We start from the raw sequence: 24,779 nt of genomic DNA, 5'->3' as shown, positions 1-24,779 counted from the left end.
CCCCAAGCTTAGACACGTGAGTCTCCTTGAATATTTCTTGGGGGTGCATGGGGGCATCCCCAAGCTTGAGCGCTTGACACTCCTGGATCTTCTTTCATCATCTTTCATCGCATACTTGAAAACTCCCTTCATACAAAACTCATCATAAGCTAATTAGAGTGGTTGGTGCCCATAATAAAATAATTTTTTTCTACTGGAAATAAAGATTTTCAGGAATAGCAACTGTTTCTCAAGATTTCCAAAAGTTTTATGCAAAGAAAAAGCAAGCTTAAGATTTGCAAAACGATGAAAACGCAAAACGTGGCAGAATCTGTGAAAAACAGACCAGCAGGTAGTAAATAATTGTTTCATGGCACTTATGCAACTCAAATCAAAACACTCAGAACATACTCCGGAAATAAAGTTGTATAGATCATACTTTCAAAAAAATTCAGATCCAAAATATGATATGGTGATTTTCGGTGAATTTTTCCATCAAGCAGACAGAATCTGTTTCTGGACAGCATGTCACAACTTTTGAACTTTCTTGCAATCGAAGGCTAAAACTTGGCACAAAGCTTAAAAATAAAGATACAATGATGTTTCCACAGTAGTAACACACATCAAGACCACTAAAACCTGAAAGTAAAAACGCAAAGTAAAGATAACAAGGGTTGTCTCCCTAGAGCTCTTTCTTTATAGCCATAAAGATAGGCTTAAGATTTTAATGATGCTCTCGCAGGAATAAGAGTTGTAGAACAAAAGAGAGCATCAAGAAGCAAATACCAAACACATTTGAGTCTAACATGCTTCCTATGCATAGGAATATTACAATACAATAATTCATTGAAGCACAAAGCAATAAGCATAGGAAGGCAAAACAAGTGTAGCTTCAGAACCTTCAACATAAAGAGAGGGAACTTGATATTATTGAAATATCTATAAGCATATGTTCGCTTCTCATAATAATTTTTAGTGGGGTCATGAATAAACTCAACAATATAAGTATCACATAAAGCATTGTTACCATGATCCACATGCAAAAAGGTACTCTTACTCTCCACATAAGCATAATCTTTCTCATTGGTAATAGTGGGAGTAGGACTATCATAAACAACATGAACATTATAGAATAATTGTGTATTGGGGAGCCCATGGTTAGGACATTTTAGCATTAAAGATTTCAGTCTCCCCCAAGCTTGAGCTATGCTCTCTCCGTCATGAGGATAGAAATTATAAACATAATTCCTATTCTCATGGACTTCATGAAGAGGATAAAACTTGGAGTAAAAGAGAGATTGAATCTCTTCCCAATCCTGTAGGTGAGAATCATCTAGTAGCCTATACCATTCTAATGGTTTTCCTTTCAGTGACAAGGCAAATAATTTCCTCATGACTCCATCTCTTGTCAAACCTGAAATGTTAAACAACTCACAAAGTGCTGTAAGTTTCAACAAATGAATACTAGGATTGACTGTTCCATCTCCTGCATAACAATCATTCCTAATTATTTCAATTATCCCAAGTGCTATTTGGAATGTGATACATTTAGTATTTGGAGGAGACTTCTCTACCACGGGTGTGGTAAAGCGGTCTTCCCCAAGCAGCGAACTAAGAGTGCAGGTTTACATAAGCCTAACTTATTAAAATAAAAACAAGAAACAAAAATATTTAATTGCAAGATCTAAAGATATACCTTCAAGCACTCACCTTCCCGGCAACGGCGCCAGGAATAGCTTGATGTCTACGCACGCTTCTATTCTTGTAGACTATGTTGGGCCTCCAAGCGCATAGGTTTGTAGGACATCATCAATTTCCCTCAAGTGGATGACCTAAGGTTTATCGAACTCACGGAATTAGAGGTTGAAGATGGTCTCTCTCAAGCAACCTTTAAGAAACAAGAAGTCTCTTGTGTCCCCAACACACCTAATACAATGGTAAATTGCATAGGTGCACTAGTTCAGCGGAGAAATGGTAAAATATGGGTGATAGGTGTGGCAAAGAAAGGTAATATAAATCTCTAATAAAAATCACAGCAAGGTAGCAAGTGAAAAAAGTGGCACAAACGGTGTAACAATGGTGAGAAACAAGGCCCACGCGTCATACTTTCACTAGTGGCAACTCCCAACAACATTAACATAGTCTAATCACATGATATTTCCACTAAAACATGCAACGGAGACGTACTCGGAGGTCATTCCATTGTGATCAAGAGAGGACGAGAATTATGTAGGGCTACAAAAGCACACCTCAGAGTTCTTAGTTCTCATCTATGGATTTCCCAATGTCACCTCCGCCATCCAAAGAGAGTACCACAATCACCACAACATATCTCTAGGATAGTCAAAGACAAGCACCAAGAGACTCTGAATCTTCAATCAATTTACAAAAGAGGAAATCACTCATGAAAATATTCATCTAATCCATGTCCAATAGACCGCTATCACCATGGTCTCGGAGATTATACTAGATAAGATCAAGTGAGTACATCAATCCAATACATAGAAGAAGGGGAAACATCATGGGATCACCCTAGATTAACATAGCCTATGATCACAATCAAGATCACATCATGGGAGAGCAAATTAACCACATAGCTATTGCAGAAGACCTCATCCCCGAGGAGGAACTACTCCTGCTTCATGGAGGGAGGAAGCAACATCGATGGAGATGAATCTCGGGGAACTTCCCCGTCCTCGCAGGGTGCTGGTACAGGAATTCTGGTTCCCCCAAAGTTGTTGGCGATGGCGTCGGAGATCGGAATTGCTTCTGGAGAAAATGGTTCTCGAATTAGGGTTTCCTTCACAGGGGTAAAAATAGGGCCAAAGGGGGGCACCAGGGGAGGTCCCAATTGCTCAGGCGTCCTGGTGGCGTGGCCTCCCCCTAGGTCGCGCCAAGTGGCCTCCTGGGCGGGGGTGCCCCCCTCTCGCTCTCCTTCGGGCGTGTGGAGTCTTGTGGAATGCTCATTTTTTTATATTTTTTGTGGAATTTTTCAGGCACTGTAAATATGGGTATAAACCTACAATTCACACACATCAACATACAGAAATTGGCACTAGGTGCACTGAGTTAGTAGGTTAGTCCAAATATGTTGAAAAAGGTATGAAAGTGTACAAAACACATAGCAATATCACCCAAAACTTGCATGAAGCAAACAGAAATTATAGATACGTTTGGGATGTATCATACCTCCCTACCAAACTTATGGCAGGTTCACATCAGGTATGGTACACAGCATGGCATACATGATAGAACCTATGGCTGAAGCATAGGGGACGGTACTCATCTTCTTTCTATTTTCCGTCGTGGTCTGGCATTGAGTCGTACTCAACCTCACACTTTGCAATACAGGCAAGAACCCCTTCTTAGCCTTATCCATATTGAACTTCTTCAATATCTTGTCAAGGTATGTGCTTTGTGAAAGACATATGAGGCGTCTCGATCTATCTCTATAGATCTTGATGCCTAATATGTAAGCAGCTTCTCCAAGGTCCTTCATTGAAAAAATCTTATTCAAATAGGCCTTGATGCTTTTGAATAGTTCCATATCATTTCCAATCAACAATATGTCATCCACATATAATATGAGAAATGCTACAGAGCTCCCACTCACTTTCTTGTAAATACATGCTTCTCCATAAGTCTCTACAAACCCAAACGCTTTGATCACCTCATCAAAGCGAATGTTCCAACTTCGAGATGCTTGCACCAGCCCATAGATGGAGCGATGGAGCTTACATATCTTGTTAGCATTGCTAGGATCGACGAAACCTTCCGGGTGTATCATATAGAATTCTTCTTTAAGAAAGCCGTTCATGAATGTTGTTTTGATGTCCGTTTGCCAGATTTCATAATCATAAAATGCGGCAATTACTAACATGATTCGGACCAATTTTAGCATCGCTACGGGTGAGAAGGTCTCATTGTAGTCAATCCCTTGAACTTGTCGATAACACTTAGCGACAAGTCGAGCCTTATAGATGGTCACATTACCATCTGCGTCAGTATTCTTCTTAAAAATCCATTTATTTTCTATGGCTCGCCAATCATCGGGCAAGTCCACCAAACTCCATATTTTGTTCTCATACATGGATTCTATCTCGGAGTTCATGGCCTCAAGCCATTTGTTGGAACCCGGGCCCGCCATCGCTTCTTCATAGTTCGAAGGTTCACTATTGTCCAACAACATGATTTCCATGACAGGGTTCCCGTACCACTCTCGTGCGGAACGTACCCTTGTGGACCTTTGAGGTTCAATAGCAACATGATTCAAAGTTTCATGATCATCATCATTAACTTCTTCTTTAGCCGGTGCAGGCGCCTCAGAAACATTTTCTTGCGCTGCGCTACTCCCCGATTCGAGAGGAGGTACAATTACCTCATCAAGTTCTATTTTCCTCCCACTTATTTCTTTTGAGACAAACTCTTTCTCCAGAAAGGATCCGTTCTTGGCAACAAAGTCTTTGCCTTCAGACCGAAGATAGAAGGTATACCCAAATGCGGCAGTTTCCAATGCATATCCCCGATATGATAGCGGTAAATCGGTAAGAGACATCATAGATCGCACCATATCCAATAAAGTTCGATTACGATGTTCAGATGCACCGTTACGCTGCGGTGTGCCACGCAACATGAGTTGTGAAACAATTCCACATTTCCTTAGGTGTGTGCCAAACTTGTGACTCAAATATTCTCCTCCACGATCAGATCGTAGAAAATTTATTTTCTTGTCACGTTGATTCTCCACCTCACTCTGAAATTCCTTGAACTTTTGGAAGGTTTCAGACTTGTGCTTCATTAAGTAGACATACCCATATCTACTCAAATCATCAGCGAGGGTGAGAACATAACGATAGCCACCGCGAGCTTCAACGCTCATTGGACCACATACATCAATATGTATTATTTCCAACAAGTTGGTTGCTCGCTCCATTGTTCCGGAGAACGCAGTCTTGGTCATCTTGTCCACGAGGCACGGTTCGCACATGTCAAATGATTCAAAATCAAGTGACTCCAAAAGTCCATCTGTATGGAGTTTCTTCATGCGCTTTACGCCAATATGACCAAGGCGGCAGTGCCACAAGTATTTGGGACTATCATTATCAATCTAACATCTTTTTGTACTCACATTATGAATATGTGTAACATCATGATCGAGATTCATCAGGAATAAACCATTGACCAGCGGGGCATGACCATAAAACAAATCACTCATATAAATAGAACAACCATTATTCTCAGATTTAAATTAGTAGCCATCTTGCATCAAGCCAGATCCCGATACAATGTTCATGCTCAAAGCTGGTACTAAATAACAATTATTAAGGTTTAAAACTAATCCCGAAGGTAGATGTAGAGGTAGCGTGCTCACGGCGATCACATCAACCTTGGAACCATTCCCGACGCGCATCGTCACCTCGTTCTTAGCCACCCTACGCTTGTTTCGCAGTTCCTTCTTAGAGTTGCAAATGTGAGCAACAACACCGATATTAAATACCAATGAGCTACTACGAGCGCTGGTAAGGCACACATCAATAACAAGTATATCACATATACCTTTGACGTTGTCGGCCTTCTTGTCCGCTAAGTACTTAGGGCAATTCCGCTTCGAGTGACCGGTTCCCTTGCAGTATTAGCCCTCAGTCTCAGGCTTGGGTCCTTTCTTTGGCTTCTTCGCGGCAACTGGTTTACCGGGCGCGCCAACTGCTTTCCGTCTATCTTGAAGATTTTCTTACCCTTGCCCTTCTTGAAACTGGTGGTGTTATTGACCATCAACACTTGATGCCCTTTCTTGATTTTTACCTCCACAGATTTCAGCATTGAATACAACTCGGGAATAGTCTTTTCCGTCCCTTGCATGTTCTAATTCATAACAAAGACTTTATAGCTAGGTGGAAGCGACTGGAGGATTTTGTCAATGACCGCATCATCCGGAAGTTCAACTCCCAACTGAGTTAAGAGGTTGTGCAACCCACACATTCTGAGTATGTGCTCAGTGACAGAACTATTCTCCCCCATCTTACAGCTAAAGAACTTGTCAGAGACTTCATATCTCTCCACCCAGGCATTAGCTTGAAAAACAAGTTTCAGCTCCTCGAACATCTCATATGCTCTGTGTGGCTCAAAATGCCTTTGGAGCCCCGGTTCTAAACTGTAAAGCATGCGGCACTAAACGAGAGAGTAGTCATCACTCCGCGGCTGCGAGGCGTTCCTAGCGTCCTGGTCTTCCGCGGGAATGGGAGGATCACCGAGCGGTGCATTAAGGACATATGCCTTCTTGGAAGTAGTGAGGATGAGCTTTAAGTTATGATCCCAATCCGCATAGTTGCTCCCATCGTCTTTCAGCTTGGTTTTCCCTAGGAACGCGTTGAAGTTGAATGAGACATTTGCTTTGGCCATTGGATCTACAATATTTGTAAATACAATTTTAGACTAAGTTCATGATAATCAAGTTCATCTAATAAAATTACTAATGAACTCCCACTTAGATCGACATCCCTCTAGTCATCCAAGTGTTACATGATCCACGTCGACTAGCCCGTGTCCGATCATCACGTGAGACGGACTAGTCATCGATGGTGAGCATCTCCATGCTGATCGTATCAACCATACGACTCATGTTCGACCTTTCGTTCTCCCATATTCGAGGCCATGTATGTACATGCTAGGCTCGTCGAGTTAACCTTCTACAAGGACCGCCTTTGTCGAATCTAATTCAAGTAAGGTGGGAGAGACAGACACCTGCCAGCCATCTTTATGCAACAAGTTGCATGCCACTCGATGGAACTAGTCTCTCGTACGTGAACGAGTAAAGTTGGTCCGAGCCACTTCATCCCACAATACAACTGAATCAAGAAAAGACAAAGGAGGGAAGCAATATGAATATGAACGCCCACAAACTCCTTTGTGTTCTACTCGTGATGTCATCTACGCATAGACCTAGCTCATGATGCCCATGTTGGGGAACATCGCATGGGAAACAAAATTTTCCTACGCTCACCAAGATCAATCTATGGAGACTAACATCTATGAGAGTGGGAGTGCATCTACATACCCTTGTAGATTGCTAAGCGGAAGCATATATAACGCGGTTGATGTAGTTGAACGTCTTTGCGATCCAAATCAAAATCCATCCCGCGATCCCATCACGATCCGTCCCACGGTCCCATCACGATCCGTCCCACGATCCAATCACGATCCATCCCGATCTAGTGCCGAACGGACGACACCTCCGCATTCAGCACACGTACAACTCGATGACGTTCTCCACCTGCTTCGTCCAGCAAGCGAGGGTGGAGAGGTAGATGAGTTCTCCAACAACACGACAACATGGCACCGGCGGTGGTGGAGCTATTCCGGCAAAGCTTCACCAAGCAATACCGAAACCGATCCACAGGAGAAAACTGATCTACAGGGAGAGGGAGAGGCTGCGTCGTGGCTTGTGTTACGACTACCCTCTCTCCTCCTCACTATATCTAGGAGGAAGGGAGGAGGGGCGGCTCCCTAGGGTTTCCCCTAGGGCCGGCGGTCAAGAGGTGTCCACCTCCTACAAGAGAGGTGGGGCCACCCTTACGGAGGAGTCCCTCTCCTCTAGGACTTCGCCCACCTATCACCATTGGGGCGCATGGGCCCTTGGGATTGGCTGCTGCCCACGAGGGGCTAGTATGCCACCTCCTCAGCCCATGTGCCCCCCAGAAGGGTGGGCCCCTCCCGATGGATCCCCAAAACCCTTTCGGCACTCTGGTATATTATGGAGAACGGCCGAAACCTTTCTAGAACCCGAATACCTCTTTCCTATATATCAATCTTTGTCTCCGGAACATTCTGGAGCTCCTCGTGACGTCTGGTATCTCATCCGGGACTCCTAACAACCTTCGGTCACCATCATTCATAAATCAACAATAACAAATCGTCACTGAACCTTCAGTGTGCAGACCCTGCAGGTTCGAGAACTATGTAGACATGACCTGAGACACTCTCCGGTCAATAAACAATAGCGGGACCTAGATGCCCATATTAGCTCCTACATATTCTACGAAGATCTTTATCAGTCGAACAACGATGTCAAGGATTCATTCAATCCCGTATATTTTTCCCTTTGTCCATTGGTATGTTACTTGCCCGAGATTCGTTCGTTGTATATGCATACCTAGCTCAATCTCGTTACTCGCAAGTCTTTTTACTCGTTCCGTAATACAAGATCCCATGACTAACTCCTTAGTCACATTGCTTGCAAGCTCATTGTGATGTTGTATTACCGAGTGGGCCAAATACCTCTCCGTCATACGGAGTGGCAAATCCCAGTCTCGATTCACGCGAACCCAACAAACACCCTCGGAGATACCTGTAGAGCACCTTTATAGTCACTCAGTAACATTGTGAAGTTTGACGCACACAAGGCATTCCTCCGGTGTCCGGGAGTTGCATGATTTCATGGTCATAGGAACATATACTTGACATGCATAAAACAATAGCAATAAACTCACGCGATCATATGCTACATTCATAGTTTGGGTCTTGTCCATCACATCATTCTCCTAATAATGTGATCCCGTTATCAAATGACAACACATGTATATGGCCAGGAAACCTTGACCATCTTTGATCAATGAGATAGTCCTTTAGAGGCTCACTAGGGACAGTGTGTTGTCTATGTACCCACACATGTATTTGAGTTTCCAATCAATACAGTTATAGCATGGATAATAAATGATTATCATGAACAAGGAAATATAATAATACCCAATTTATTATTGCCTCTAGGGCATATTTCCAACATTAATATAGTTCAATCTCGTTATTTTGGATTGAATATTCAGGTTTGAGAACACTTGATGTATGTCTTGCATGCCGATACCCGTAGTGACATTGGGGTATTCAAGTGATTCACTTGATATATGCTATGGCATCATCTTGCTGATTCTAGTGTCCTCGGGGATCTATGCATAGGGGTTAATTGGACGTTTTCATAATACTGTTCTCCGATAGAAATCTTGGGGTGCTCCTTGAAGTTCTTTGTGTTGGATTGAATATGATAGATCTCAAATTGTTCGATTCATGTCACACAGTTTACTGACACATACTTCAGGTGACATTGGAGTATCTAGGTGACATTAGGGTTGATTGATATGTATCTTGGGTGTTATTCTAGTACAACTATAGGGCTGTTTGGGACACTTATAGGAATAGCTCAAAAGATTGATCAAAAAGAATAACTTTGAGGTGGTTCTACTAGTTACACCAATTTCATCTTATTGTTCTCTGATAGATAGGCACTTTGGACTGATTTTTTGTTGCACGTTGAGGGATGATCATATGATTCTACTATGTTAGCATTGTTGAGAGATTGCACTAGTGAAATTATGAACCTTAGGCCTTATTACCAAGCATTTATACAACGTTTTGCTCGCTCTTTTACACTTGCTACCTTGCTGTTTTTATATTTTCAGATTACAAAAACCTATATCTACTATCCATAATACACTTGTACACCATCTCTTCGCCGAACTAGTGCACCCATACAATTTGCAATTGTATTGCGTGTGTTGGGGACACAAGATATTTCTTGTATTTGATTGCAGGGCTCTTTGAGAGAGACCATCTTCATCCTACACCTCGCATGGATTGATAAACCTTAGGTCATCCACTTGAGAGAAAATTGCTACTATCCTGCAAAACTCTGCGCTTGGAGGACCAACATAGTCTACATGAATAAAGTTGTGTAGTAGACATCAGGCACCTCCTATTCTTCCTCCGGAGGGTTGATCCGGAGTCAGTTTGGGGCTTCGGAGAGAGGGGTTCATCACCGTCATGTCCATGGATTGGTCCATCTGTCCGCGGATGGATGCGGGAGGAAATTTGTGCATCGCAGTTGGAGTCTCCCTAAGGGCATTTCCAAAGGCGACCAACAAACTGCCTGCATCCACCCGAACCGCTCTGCACGGACCATAGAAGCCATCCAATGCGGGCACGTGTCGGTCCGTCGAGCGTGTTTTCTCTCGCAAACCGGAACCAAACATGGGAGGGGGGTTGCAGAAGTCCGGACACACGAAACGTTACTTTCTGCCCCCGACCCACCCAAAAGGAAGGAGAAGCCCACGCTTTCGTAGCACCCCACATTGTTTCCGTGCCAAAATCCCATGTTGTTCTTCACCCAATTCCCGCTCTTTCTCTCACAATCCCCTTCTTTCCGCCGCCATCGCATAGAACCGTTGGAGAACCTGGCGGAGATGGATGCGCCAAAGGTACCAGAGGATCTGAGCATCATGTTCACCCAAAAGATCAAGTCACAAAACCGCCGATTCAAAACGAAGGCCTCAAGTAGGAGAAGATCAAGAAGCATTTGGCCATCGATGGTCCTGGTGGTGACGCTGCGTGTGACGGACGTCATTGGACGGGTGCCCCACACCACAGACAACATCGTGGCGGGAGCATTACAAGCCTCCGTACTACTACTCCGTCAAGCAACTTGGAACCCCCGTCGGTAAAGTGCCTTACATCATCAACGTAAACGGGGCGCCGCTCTTCTCCAAGTATTCTTCCTCACAGCTCGTCTTGACACGGACGGCGGCCAGGGAGCAGATGGGTGCCGGCACCCTGTTCGCTACAATTCTTAGAGCGGAGGAGCTGGCGTACAATGATTAGGAGAGAAAGTTGCTCGACATCATCCACGACACAGGCGACAAAGGAGGAGAAGGTCTGTGTGATGACAAAGTGATATATTTTTGGATTCGGCCATGTAAAATCTAAGCATACCTGCCTCTTTTTAGTTGTGTTCGGGCATGTGATTCGGCGCTGGTGTGATCCGACATGCTGTGTGTTTTAGACTAAGTTTTAATTTAAAGTTGCACTTTATTGACATACATATACATGATAATATTGGATGGCGGTCTCGCACATCCATATTCGCGAACTGGTATTCTGTCTGCGGATGGATGCGGAAAAAAAATATGGATGCGAAAGAAAATTTGCGGGTTGCCATTACAGATGCCTAAAAAGGTAAAAAAAAACAATTATATTTGCACAGGAAAAGCTTACTACTATTGTACTGCTAGCAAAAAGGAGTTTGGTTCCTTAAAAAGAAAAGAGTTTGGACCATTAGTACCTCCCCACACTCAAAAAGACCATTCATCTGCGTCTAGATGCGCCTGATCTTCACTTTCTACTAAAATTGCACCGTATCAAATCCTCCCGATCTTACGCCTCCTGAGGTGAAAATAAAGCTTGATCGAATATCAAATCCTCTCTCATCCCCTTTCTCTTCCTCCTGCAAAGGACTATATGTTGCAGGCTCACAGCACGCAAAGCTGGCTTTGCACGAAACGAAAGAGAGGCGAGACTGCTGCATCTCCAAATGCCGACCGGTTGATCCCCGAGCCCTCGAATAGTCACCACCCCACGGAGAAAGACCCATCATCATATCCCCTTTCGTGTTGGGCAATCGCGTCCCTTTCACTCAACTAACCAAAGCTACTAGTACTACGATTAGTAGAATAAACGAGGAGGAAACCACATGCATATTAATCCATGAGCTGCCAAGATAACAACGAGCAACCTAAGATTCCAAGCATCATCCACACAATAAAAGAACTGAAAACATAGCACGAAAAAGGAATAACAAAGTAGGTTAGTGAGTAAAGCGTGGCGACCAAATTCCCCGTCCAACCGCAAAGGACAAACTTGTGCGTGTAAACAAATCGAAAAGTTGAGACGAGCAAAGGCGGGAAAATAAAAGGAGGACGAGGGAGAAAAGCTGATGCAGATGGAGGGGAAAGAAAGGCTAAAGCTGGCGCAAAGCCAGAAGTACCAGCCCCGGATCAATATATATACTGACGTTAAATAACAAACATGATGCTATGATAAAACTAGTCATAATGTGGAGAAAAGGGGAGGAAAATAATGACAACATTAGGAAAAAGAAAAAGAAAGAAGAAAAGGGAGTGCCCGTGGGCCGCAGCCGCTGCAGTGGGGTCCGGGCCTGCGGCCTGGTGGGAGCTGCTGGGCCCGCCACGGAGCCCACGGGTCTGCGGAAATGCGACCGCGGAGGCGAGCGGAGACCGGGTCATGCTGCATGGTTCCGTGGACGATGGCGTACGTCGAGGGTTTCCTCCGCCGTTGGTGTGGGGCGCGGCGGCGCGGCCGTCGCGGGCTCGGCTCACGGCTTGGAGACGGACGCGGCGTCCTTGGGATGCGACCCCTCGCCGTCGTTGGCGCACGCGCCTCCGCCGTTGGCCATGGCCGACTGCGCCGTGAGCACGGACATGCTCGGCGACGCCGGCACGCCGCCGTCGCCGACGCCCATGCGCATGGCGGCGCTCATGTGCTGCGCGGCGGTGAAGGGGCCCCCGGCCGCGGCCGCCGGGGGGCGGAGCTGGCACGTGGCGGAGGAGATGGCGGAGGCGAGGGAGACGGGCATGAGGCAGAGGCCCTTCCCCTGCAGGTACTGCATGGCGGCGCCCATGTCCTCCTCCATCAGCTTGGCCACCTGCTGCTCCGTCACCGTCAGGCCATCGCTCCCGTCCGCCGCGCCGCCTCGCCCCTGCAAGCACAATCACAAAGCACACACGCACATGGCCCGTATCAGCACAGTGGTACGACGTACGACGACCGGTACAGAGGGCAGCCGCGTCATTTCGCGCGGCGGCACGCGAGCCACTGTGGCATGGCAGTGGCTATCGCCTATCGGCCGTGGCGCTGAAAAGTTTGGTCACATCCTGGTGATTCTTTCGAGCGCGGAAAAGATGGAGAGAGAGAGAGAGGGGGAGAGGGAAAGCGATCGAGCTAGGCGAAGAGGAAGAGGGCGCTCGTAGTACTGTGCTGCTTGTCATATGGGAGAGAGTGCGAGTGGCGAGCGAGGGTTACCTCCGAGGACATGTCGGCCACGAGCGGCGCGACGGCAGCGGCGCCACCCAGCCGGCTCATGCTCAGCACCTGCGTGTGTGTTAGCGTAGACGTCAGCAAAATTAACCATGCACATACTATATAGGATCGACATTTCATGACGGAACGCAGAGTAGATCGATCGTGGGAGTTGATTCATGCAAGCTTGCCTTGACTTGGAGCTGGAGGAACTTGACGTAGTCGATGATCTCGTCCAGCATCGTCGCCTTGTCCGTCTGCAGCCACACCAAAAACGCGCACGCATGCACGGAGATTCAGCAACAAACAGCGAAAGGTAAACATGGAAACGCACACGCAGCAAGCTCGAGAGAAAAGCGCCGTCAAGTCAAGGACATTCTCGGAACCGGCGCCGGCCAGCGACGCGACGCGAGAAGACGAGACCCGAGCAAGACGGCAGGGATTCTAGGGGACGGGAAAGCCATGGCGGGCAGACCCCAGCATGGAGCACACGCGGTTGCCGAGGGAGCACGGCGGTGGTCAAGTAGGCCAACGTGCGGGTAAATGTGCCCCGCACGCGCGCCCACCTGTAGTACTACTGCAAGCAAACTCGATGAAATCTCAACCCGATGGCTCCAACTTTTTTGCTCCATCGGCTACTGTTGAAGCCACTATTTTAATCCATCTCCGGCCGGCCGGCCGGCATTGAACTGATGGATATGCAATTACTATAAAGCAGCAGCTTCCCAACCGAAACCCTAGTGATGAAGCTCTCGTCGTCGACCACTTGGATCTAGCTCCAAGAATCAAATTAAGCTCCAAGCACAATCTATGGATCGCTGTCATCTTTGCTCACCTTGTTGGCGTTGGGCACCAGTTCTTGCAGGGCCTTCATCCTCTCGGCGATCCTCTCCCGACGAAGCTGCGAGACAACGACGTCAGTTCATTAGGAGAAATCAGACATTAAGTGTAGAGACGAAGAAGAGGTCCGTGGAGCTAGCCGGCTAAACAAAACTGCACAGGAGTAGAGTAGAGAAGAACAAGAACAGTAGCGGGACATCTAAAAGGACAAAGGAATATTTAATAGTGGTAGTTAGCGGAAGTCACAACGATCCAAACCCAGGAAACAATAACCAAACACGGGAACTGATTAGATTAGTGCTAACTGCTCCCCTTGGTTTCATTCTCCAAGCCTAATTGCCGGCCAAAATAGCCAGTAACACTATAGCAGAGCTGGACAGATGACTTACTCGCTCCGCGATGCTGTGTGGGTCGGTGGCCTGGCCTCGCCGCGCGCGCACCCGCTGCCTCGGCGGCGCCGGCGCGCCACCGCCTCCTCCCCCGGCTTGTTGTTGTGGTTGCGAACCGCCGCCGGGAGCACCTCCTACTCCGCCAAAGGTCTGGCTCGGCATGGGCGCCGTTTGCTGCTGCGAGAAGCAAGCCATTTAGAGAGGGGGGAAGAAGATGACTCGGCGCCGGCGGCATCGCGGTAGGTAGGTTACATCTTGCAAGCAAAGCTATGTGTTGTATTTCGAACGGCAAACCTGTGGATGTGGCTGGAAATGTTGCTGTTGCTGGAGCGATCCGGCGAAGCCGCCGAAGACGCCGGCGTCCCCTCCCTGAAACCGGCAGCGAATAAAAGCGTTAACTTTTTTGGCAAAGGAAAAAGATACTCGATTCGTCAAGGTCGGGGAGGAGAAAAGGGGCTGCAAGTGGATTGGATTAATTCGAGAAAAGGAGATGGAGTATCAGTACGGCGGAATTAGCGGCGGCTTTCAGCAGGGCCTGCACGTCGCCGCCCGATCCGCCGTTGCCGAGGGTGAGTGGGAGCAGCAGGCCGCCGTCCCCGCCGCCGCCGCCGATGGACGGCGAGCGGCCCATGCCCTGGAGAAGCATGTTGTTGTGGTGGCCCTGCCTCAGATCGGCGAGCTGCTGCAGCACCATCTGCTTCGCGGAGGCCGCGGCGCCGCCAGGGCCGCCGCCAATCTGGTGCTGCCGGAGGCGCGACGCCAGCATCACTGACTCATCGTACGGGCCCCCAAACAGCTGCTGCTGCATCCCGTCGGCCTGCGCGCCGTCCTCGGGCTTGGTCCCGGCGGCGAGGTCGTGCCAGGCCGAGGGCGGCAGGCTGCCGAACATCTGGTCGAGGAAATCGTCGTACACGCCGGCGCCGGCGCCATTGGCGGCCCCCGCGTGGCCGCTGCGCAGGTCGTCGAGGGAGATCTGGCCGGCGGCGGCCATGGCTTGCATTTCCCGGGTCGTCGGCTGCATCGCGCGCAGGCTAGGGCTTACGGGACGAGAGTCGGGAGGCGGGGGTAGGTTAGGGTTAGGATAAAACCGAAGTCCGCTGAAGATGGGATGGAGACTCGAGAGGAAGGTGGGGGAGCTAAGCTGCACGGAGTTGGTGTCGTCGGCTATTTATAACGGGACGGGGGTCAGCTGCTTCTGTGCGGCGGCGACGACAATGGTTATCACTAATCAAAGCGTTTGGCTGGTTGTGCGAGCGAGTGATTGCCGATAGATTAGCAGCCGATTAGCCCTCGGTAATCGAGTTGGGGTGAAAGTAGAAGACGGACGAGGGTTTGGATGATATCCTCAAAAGTAAATCTGCAGCCACCGTTGTTTAAACCAAACAGCCTACTTGCACAGAGCCACCCACTAGAGCTGGAGTATGATATTTGCATCCGGAACCAGATTGATTAAGGTCTAGCTCCAATAATATAACAAGATAGACCCATGAACATAACCGTCTTTGTTAATTTATCTGATTGTACTGTCCCTTGCGACGTGTCATGCATAAAATGGGTTACAATCTTGCTAAATCTCGGTCAACTCGGGCTTGATCAGGGCATCTTGAACACTCACCCACAAACAATTTGGACGTGTTTTGCCATATAACACGGTCCTTCATCGGTCCACGTGGCAGCCCCCCCTCCCCTCCCCCCAATCTATGCAAAATGAAGACAAAGAGTGTGTGTGGTTGTGGGTGAGGGGGTCGAACCGTTGCCACGTCATGCGATTTCCAGACCGACGTGAATTATCCGTTATGGGTGCTAAAACCTGCGGATCTTGGCTAGGGGGTCTCTAGCTGATGAGATTTAGGAACGATGGTGAACAGAAAACATAGGGGACACTGTTTTATCAAAGTTCAAGCCCTCTTGAAGAGGTAAAATCAATTGTCTTGCTTTGATTGTATTTGATTGGACGGGGTACAAAGTACATGGTGATCTACCTCGAGATTGGATGATTCTGTTCTAAACCGTAATGACGGTATTCTACGTGTAAACACTAGACCACTTGGTTTATATATGCACCGGGAGTGCCTAGGTTACACGGACGACCGGTTGCCATCTAGGAATGTACTTGTCAACTACTAAAACACTCATTGAGGTGCACGTCAAGTATTCGGAAGCTTCCATCTTGCTCACGCCGAGGGCAACATCTTTTGTAGTCCTTCCTTGAGTGGTCGGTGGGTCATCAGCCCGGCCCATGAACGATAGGCCGTTAGAGTTGACACCCCTTAGTCCGGGACACCGTTAGTAGCCCATGAACTAGTCTCAAAGGCCGAGGACATCGACTCCCTCCTCAAAATGGTGCCTTCTTGAGGGTCTTCAGCTTGACAGGAGGGTCCCTTCTTTGTTAGTTTGTATTCGAATCTGAAACATTCAATCATTCCTCGTCATCGACTTCCTTTCAAGTTTAATAAATCAACCATGTGCCCTAGTGTTAACCTTGTTAATCAAAACATTTTTAAGAAGGTCGAGCATGAATTATATAGTAGATATGATCAACATGGAGATGTCCACCACTGAAACTATACTCAACTCACGTGATGATCGGACTTGAGTTAGTGGATTTGGATCATGCGCCAATGGAATGACTAGAGGGATGTCTATTTGAGCGGGAGTTATTAGTAATATGATTAGCTAAACTCAATTATCATGAACATAGTCAAAAGTCTTTGCAAATTATGTTGTAGCTTGCGTTGTAGCTCAACTGTTTAGATATGCTACTAGAGAAAATTTAGTTGAAAGTTGATAGTAGCAATTATGCGGGTTGGGTCCGTAAACTAAGGATTGTCCTCATTGCTGCACAGAAGGCTTATGTCCTTAATGCACCGCTCGGTGTGCTGAACCTCGAGCGTCATGTGTGGATGTTGCGAACATCTGACATGCACGTTTTTGATGACTACGTGATAGTTCAGTGCATAATGCTTAACGGCTTAGAATTGAGGGGTCGAAGACGTTTTGAACGTCACGGAACATATGAGATGTTCCAAGAGATGAAATTGGGATTTCATGCTCGTGCCCTGTTGAGAGGTATGAGACATCCGACAAGATTCTTTGTCTACAAAGTAAGGGAGAAAAGCTCAATCGTTGAGCATGTGCTCAGATTGTCTGAGTTCTATAATCGCTTGAATCGAGTGGGAGTTAATCTTCCAGATGAGATGGTGATGATTCTCCAAAGTCACTGCCACCAAGCTACTAGAGCTTCGTGATGAACTATAACAGATCAGGGGTAGATATGATCATCCTTGAGCTATTCGCGGTGTTTGACACCGCAAAAGTAGAAATCAAAAGGAGCATCAATTGTTTATGGTTAGTAAAACCACTAGTTTCAAGAATGGCAAGGGCAAGAAGGGATACTTCATGAAACAGCAAACCAGTTGCTGCTCTAGTGAAGAGACCCAAAGGTTAAACCCAAACCCGAGACTAAGTGCTTCTGTAGTGAGGGGAACAGTCACTAAAGAGGAACTACCCTAGATACTTGGTAGATGAGAAGGCTCGCAAAGTCGACAGAAGTATATTGGATATACATGATATTGATGTGTACTTTACTAGTACTCCTAGTAGCGCGAGGGTATTAGATATCGGTTTAGTTGCTAAGTGTTAGTAACTCGAAATAAAAGCTACGGAATAAACGGAGACTAGCTAAAGGCGAGGTGACGATATGTATTGGAAGTACTTCCAAGATTGATGTGATCAAACATCGCACGCTCCCTCTACCATCGGGATTAGTGTTAAACCTAAATAAATTTTATTTAGTGTTTGCGTTGAGCATGAACATGATTAGATCGTGTTTATCACAATATGGTTATTCATTTAAAGAGAATAATGGTTACTCTGTTTGTTTGAATAATACCTTCAATGGTCTTGCACCTAAAATGAATGGTTTATTGAATCTCTATCGTAGTGATACACATGTTCATAATATTGATGCGAAAGGATATAAAGTAGTAATGATAGTACCGCTTACTTGTGGCACTGCCACTTGAGTCATATTGGTATAAACACATGAAGAAACTCCATGCAGATGGATCGTTTGGACTCACTTGATTTATGAATCACTTGAGACATGCAAATCATACCACATGGGCAAGATGACTGAAGACCTCGATTTCCAGTGAGATGGAACAAAAAAGTAACTTGTTGGAAGTAATACATTTTGATGTGTGCACTCCAATGAGTGCTGAGGCACACACAGTGGATATTGTTGTTCTTACTTCACTGACGATTTGAGTAGATACATGAGTATTTGCTTGACGAATCACAAGTCTCAAATATTGAAAAGTTCAAGCTATTTCAGAGTGAATATCATCGTGACAAGAGGATAAAATGTCTATGATATGATCATAGAAGATGAATATCCGAGTTGCGAGTTTGGTACACAGTTAAGACAATATGGAAATTGTTTCGCACATCATGCCACCTGGAGCACAATAGTGTGATGGTGTGTCCGAACGTCATAGCCGCGCCCTATTAGATATAGCACATACTATGATGTCTCTTATCGAAATACCACTATCGTTTTGAGTTAGGCATTAGAGACAACCGCATTCACTTTAAATAGGGCACCACGTATTTCGTTGAGATGAAAACGTATGAACTATGGTCTAGAGAAAGCTAAGGTGTCGTTTCTTAAAAGTTTGGGGCTACGATGCTTATGTGAAAAAGGGTTTCAGTCTGATAAGCTCGAACCCAAAGCGAATAAATGCATCTTCATAGGATACCCAAAACAGTTGGGTACATCTCCTGTCTCAGATCCGGAAGCAAATTATTTGTTTCAAGAAACGGGTCCTTTCTCGAGGAAAAGTTTCTCTCGGAAGAATTGAGTGGAAGGATGGTGGAAACTCGGTGAGGTTATCGAACCGTCACCTCAACCGGTATGTAGCAGGGCGCAGGGAATTGTTCCTGTGGCGCCTACACCAATTGAAGTGGAAGCTGATGATAGTGATCATGAAGCTTCGGATCAAGTTACTACAAACCTCGTAGGTCGACAAGGTCACGTACTGCTCGAGAGTGGTATGGTAACCCTGTCTTGGAGGTCATGTTGTTGAACAACAATGAACCTACGAGCTATGGAGAGGCGATGGTGGGCACGGATTCCGGCAAATGGCTGGAGGCCATGAAATCTAAGAGAGGATCCGTGTATAAAAACAAAGTGTAGACTTTGGAAGAACTACTTTATGGTCGTAAGACTATTAAGTACATATGGATCTTTAAAAGGAAGAGAGACGATGATGGCGAAAAGTCACCATTAAGAAAAGCACGACTTGTCGCAAAGATGTTTTCGACAAAGTTCAAAGAGTTGACTATGATGAGACTTTCTCACTCGTAGCGATGCTAAAAGTCTGTTGGAATTATGTTAGTAGTTTCCTCGACGGTTTCCTTGAGGAAAGGTTGTATGTGATACAACCAGAAGGTTTTGTCGATCCTAAGGATGCTAACAAGTATGCAAGCTCCACCGATCCTTCTATGGACTGGTGCAACCATCTTGGAGTTGGAATACACGCTTTGGTAAGATGATCAAAGATTTTGGGTTTATACAAGGTTTATGAGAAACTTGTATTTCCAAAGAAGTGAGTGGGAGAACTATAGAATTTCTGATAAGTATATGTGGTTGACATATTGTTGATCGGAAGTAATGTAGAATTTCTGGAAAGCATAAAGGGTTGTTTGAAAGGATATTTTCAAAGGAAAACCTGGATAGAGCTAATTGGACATTGAGCAGCAAGATCAATAGAGATAGATCAAAATGCTAAATAGAACTTTCAATGAAATGCATGCCTTGACATGTTTTTGAAGGAGTTCAAAATAGATCAGCAAAGAAGGAGTTCTTGGCTGCGTTGTAAGGTGTGAATTTGCGTAAGACTCAAAGCCCAACCACGACAGAAAAAAGAGAAAGGACGAAGGTCGTCCCCTATGCCTTAGCCATAGGCTCTAAAAAATGCCATGTCGTGTACCGCACCTGATGTGTGGCTTGCCATGAGTCTGTCAAGGGGTACAAAGAGTGATCCAGGATTGAATCACTGAACAACGATCAAAGTTATCCTTAGTGGCTCGTGGACTAAGATTTTTTTCTCAATTATGGAGGTACTTAAATAGTTTGTCGTAAAGGGTTACGTCGATGCAAGCTTTGACACTAATCCTAATAACTCTGAGTAGTAAACCGGATTCGTATAGTGGAGTAGTCATTTGGAATAGTTCCAAATGGCACGTAGTAGCAACATCTATGGGATGACATAGAGATTTGTAAAGCACACAAGGATCTGAAAGGTTCAGATCCATTGACTAAGAACCTCTCTCACAAGCAAGACATGATCGAACCCCAGAACTGTATGGGTGTTAGATTCATTACAACCTCACAGTGATGTGAACTAGATTATTGACTCTAGTGCAAGTGGGAGACTGTTGGAAATATACCCTAGAGGCAATAATAAATTGGTTATTATTATATTTCCTTGTTCATTATAATCGTTTATTATCCATGCTCGAATTGTATTGATTGGAAACTCAAATACATGTGTGGATACATAGACAACACTCTGTCCCTAGTGAGCCTCTAGTTGACTAGCTCGTTGATCAAAGATGGTCAAGGTTTCCCGGCCATAGACAAGTGTTGTCACTTGATAACGGGATCACATCATTAGGAGAATGATGTGATGGACAAGACCCAAACTATAAATGTAGCATATGATCGTGTTAGTTTATTACTACTGTTTTTTGCATGTCAATGTATCTGTTCCTATGACCATGAGATCATGCAACTCCCGGACACCGGAGGAATACCTTGTGCGTATCAAACGTTGCAACATTACTGGGTGACTATAAAGGTACTCTACAGGCATCTCCTAAGGCGTCCACTGAGTTAGCATGGATCAAGACTGGGATTTGTCACTCCATGTGACCGAGAGGTATCTCGGGGCCCACTCGGTAATACAACATCACATATCAGCCTTGCAAGCAATGTGACTGAAGAGTTAGTCATAGGATCTTGTATTACGGAACGAGTAAAGAAGACTTGATGGTAACAAGATTAGAATAGGTATGGAGATACCGATGACCGAATCTCGGGCAAGTAACATACCGAAGGACAAAGGGAATGGTATACGGGATTATATGAATCCTTGACATAGAGGTTCAACAGATAAGATCTTCGTAGAATATGTAGGATCCAATATGGACATCCAGGTCCCGCTATTGGATATTGACCAAAGAGTATCTCAGGTCATGTCTACATAGTTCTCGAACCCGCGGGGTCTGCACACTTAAGGTTCGGTGACGTTTCGGTATAGTTGAGTTATAGGTGTTGGTGACCGAAGTTTTGTTCGGAGTCTCGGATGAGATCCCGGACGTCACGAGGAGTTCCGGAATGGTCCGAAAACGAATAATGATATATAGGAAGTTGATATTTTGATTTTGGATGAATTTCGGGCATTGCCGACAGTGTACCGGGGGCCCACCTGGTGGGCCCACCACTGCCCAAGAGGGCCACATGGACTTGACGGTGGTGCAATAGATCTTAGTGGGCTGACTAGTCAACCAAATAAAGCCCATGAGGTAAAAGTGGAAAAAAACAAAAGAGGTGGACAACTTGGGGAGGAGTCTCTTGATAATCCACAAGTATAGGGGATCGCAACAGTTTTCGAGGGTAGAGTATTCAACCCAAATTTATTGATTTGACTCAAGGGGAAGCCAAAGAATATTCTCAAGTATTAGCAGTTGAGTTGTCAATTCAACCACACCTGAAAGATTTAGTATCTGCAGCAAAGTACCAGTAGCAAAGTAGGGTGATAGCAGCAGTAGCAACAGTAACCAGTAGCAGTAAAGTGACATCGGTAGCAGCAAAGTAACAGCAGTAGCAACAGAGTAATAGTAGCAGCAGTGACAACAGTAGCAGCAAAGTAACGTAGCAATGACTGGTAGGAAAAGACTCGTAGGCATTGGATCGGTGATGGATGATTACGCTGGATGCTATTCATCATGCAACAGTTATAACACAGAGAGATAAGTAACTAGCTCTAGTTCGTCAATGTAATGTAGGCATGTATTCCGTATATAGTCATACGTGCTTAGGGAAAAGAACTTGCATGACACCAATTGTCCATCCCTCCCGTGGCAGCGGGGTCCTAATGGAAACTACGGGATATTAAGGTTCTCCTTTTAATAAAGAACCGGACCAACGCATTAACACTTGGTGAATACATGAACTCCTCATACTATGGTCATCTCCGGGAGTGGTTCCGGCTATTGTCACTCCGGGGTTGCCGGGTCATAACACATAGTAGGTAACTACAACTTGCAAGATAGGATCAAGAACACACATATATTGGCGAGAACATAATAGGTTCAGATCTGAAATCATGGCACTCGGGCCCTAGTGACAAGCATTAAGCATGGCAAAGTAGTAGCAACATCAATCTAAGAACATAGTGGATACTAGGGATCAATCCCCGTCAAAACTAACTCGATTACATGATAGATCTCATCCAACCCATCACCATCCAGGAAGCCTACGATGAGATTACTCACGAACGGTGAAGAACATCATGGAATTGGCGATGAAGGAAGGTTGATGATGACGATGGCGACGATTTCCCCTCTCCAGAGCCCAAAACAGACTCGAGATCTGCCCTCCGGAGGAAGAACAGGAGGTGGCGGTGCCTCCGTATCATAAAACGCGATGAACTCTTCTACTTGATTTTTTTCCGGGCGAGACGGACTAAATAGAGCTGGATTTGGAGGAGGTGGAGCGTTGTGGTCCCCACAAGCCTACCAGGCATGGCCAGGGGGGCCGTGCCTGGTGGGCTTGTGGGATCACGGCTCCACTTCCTCCGCTGATTCTTGCGCAAGTATTTTTTATATATTCCACAAAAATTCTCCGTAAATTTTCAGGTCATTCCAAGAAGTTTTATTTCTATGCAAAAACAACACCATGGCAAATCTGCTGAAAACAGCGTTAGTCCGGGTTATTTCCATTCGAATCATGCAAATTAGAGTCCAAAACAAGGGCAAAAGAGTTCGGAAAAGTAGATACTACGGAGACGTATCAACTCCCCCAAGCTTAAAGCCTTGCTTGTCCTCAAGCAATTCACTTGACAAACTAAAAGAGACAAAAGAAAAACTTTTACGAACTCTGTTTGATCTTGTTGTTGCAACTATGTCTAACTCATAACCAGAATTTCAGCAAGATCACAAGCTAACCGAATAAGCAAATGACATCTAGCTCTCACGGTAAACTCATATCAATGGCATAATCAACTAGCGAGCAAATAATAATAAGTCTCAAACGTCAACACTTCAATCAAAACAATCATGAAGTAGTACGAACAGATGGTATCTCGCTAGCTCTTTCTGAGACCGCAAAACATAAATGCGAGCACCTTCAAAGACCAAGGGCTGACTAAACATTTTAATTCATGGCAAAGAAGATCCAGTCACATTCATACTCAATCATAGTTAGAAGCAAAGCATAAAAATGACAGAGGTGCTCTCTAATTGGTGCTTTTATAAGAGGAGGATGACTCAACAGGAACATAAATAGACAGGCCCTTCGCAGAGGGAAGCATTGATTTGTAGGTGCCAGAGCGCAAGCTTTGAAAACAGAGATAATAATTTTGGGTGGCATGCTTTCATTGTCAACGCAATGACTAAGAGTTCTCACCATCTTCCACGCTACACGTGCTATAGGCGGTTCCCAAACAGAAAAGTAAAGTTTTGACTCCCCCACCACCGATCAATCGCACTCCACGACTAGCCGAATACTCGGGTGCCGTCCATACCAACATCAATGCAGGGGGAGTTTTGTTTGCAATTATCTTTTCGATTTGACCATGGAACTGGGCATTCCAATTACCGACCCCATTCTCGTGAATGATAGTGAATAAACACATATCGAGGATAACACGCCTAGCATGGAAGATACTGATAGCCCCCTGTCACCACATGAGCGGTTCACGCATGCAAAACAGATTATTTCTTGAAGGTTTAGAGAGTGGCACATGCAAATTTACTTGGAACGGCAGGTAGATACCACATATAGGTAGGTATGGTGGACACATATGGAACAACTTTGGGTTTATGGAAGTGGATGCACAAGCAGTATTCCCGCTTAGTGCAAGTGAAGGCTAGCAAAAGACTAGGAAGCGACCAACTAGAGAGCGACAACAGTCATCAAAATGCATTGAGATTAACCAACATTGAGTGCAAGCATGAGTAGGACATAAATCACCATGAACATGAATATCATAGAGGCTATGTTGATTTTGCTTCAACTACATGCGTAAACATGCGCCAAGTCAAGCCACTTGAAACATTCAAAGGAGGATACCATCCTATCATACTACATCATAGTCATATCGAAATTCATGTTGGCAACCAAGACAAACCATTATAAGCTCCTAGCTAATTAAGCATGGCATCAGAAACTATGATCTCTAAGTTGTCATTGCAAACATGTTTCTCTCACAACAAAGCTGAATCAGGAACGATGAGCTAGTCATATTTACAAAAACAAAATAGATCGAGTTCATACCAGCTTTTCCAGGCTCAGTCACTTCATCATATATCGTCATTATTGCCTTTCACTTGCACGACCGAACAATGTGAACAATAATAAGCGCGCTCGTGCATTGGACTAAAGCTGGAATCTGCAGGCAAACACAAAGGAGAATACAAAGTAAT

General features: G+C 45.6%; 1 protein-coding gene across 2 annotated transcripts; it reads right to left on the bottom strand.

Annotated features, from left to right (window-relative positions):
* Positions 1-12,038: 12,038 nt before the first annotated feature.
* On the bottom strand, positions 12,039-15,275 carry LOC123399014 (bHLH transcription factor RHL1-like). Of its 2 annotated transcripts, none has more exons than XM_045093449.1 (7): positions 14,572-15,275; positions 14,361-14,435; positions 14,067-14,243; positions 13,673-13,738; positions 13,029-13,094; positions 12,841-12,909; positions 12,039-12,517 (listed from the first exon to the last, which is right to left on the bottom strand). In XM_045093449.1, exons 1-7 carry the CDS (start codon positions 15,085-15,087, stop codon positions 12,134-12,136), a joined length of 1,353 nt encoding a protein of 450 aa, XP_044949384.1. In that variant the 5' UTR covers positions 15,088-15,275; the 3' UTR covers positions 12,039-12,133. The 2 variants fall into 2 exon arrangements, with proteins under 2 accessions (XP_044949384.1, XP_044949385.1); XM_045093450.1 differs by having other exon boundaries at positions 14,067-14,240.
* Positions 15,276-24,779: the final 9,504 nt, after the last annotated feature.

The sequence above is a fragment of the Hordeum vulgare genome, chromosome 5H, assembly GCF_904849725.1.
Source record: "Hordeum vulgare subsp. vulgare chromosome 5H, MorexV3_pseudomolecules_assembly, whole genome shotgun sequence".
Lineage (NCBI taxonomy): Eukaryota > Viridiplantae > Streptophyta > Magnoliopsida > Poales > Poaceae > Hordeum > Hordeum vulgare.
This window is presented reverse-complemented; position numbering and strand designations above follow the sequence as displayed.

Bases quoted from the DNA above. Each gene is read 5' to 3' on its own strand.
- LOC123399014 (XM_045093449.1), bottom strand. From the start codon at position 15,087: ATGCAGCCGACGACCCGGGAAATGCAAGCCATGGCCGCCGCCGGCCAG. The intron at 13,095-13,672 runs GTGAGCAAAGAT...GTGTGGCTGCAG, and splicing joins TGGTGCCCAACGCCAACAAG to ACGGACAAGGCGACGATGCT. The intron at 12,910-13,028 runs GCAAGCTTGCAT...ACACACACGCAG, and splicing joins TCCTCCAGCTCCAAGTCAAG to GTGCTGAGCATGAGCCGGCT.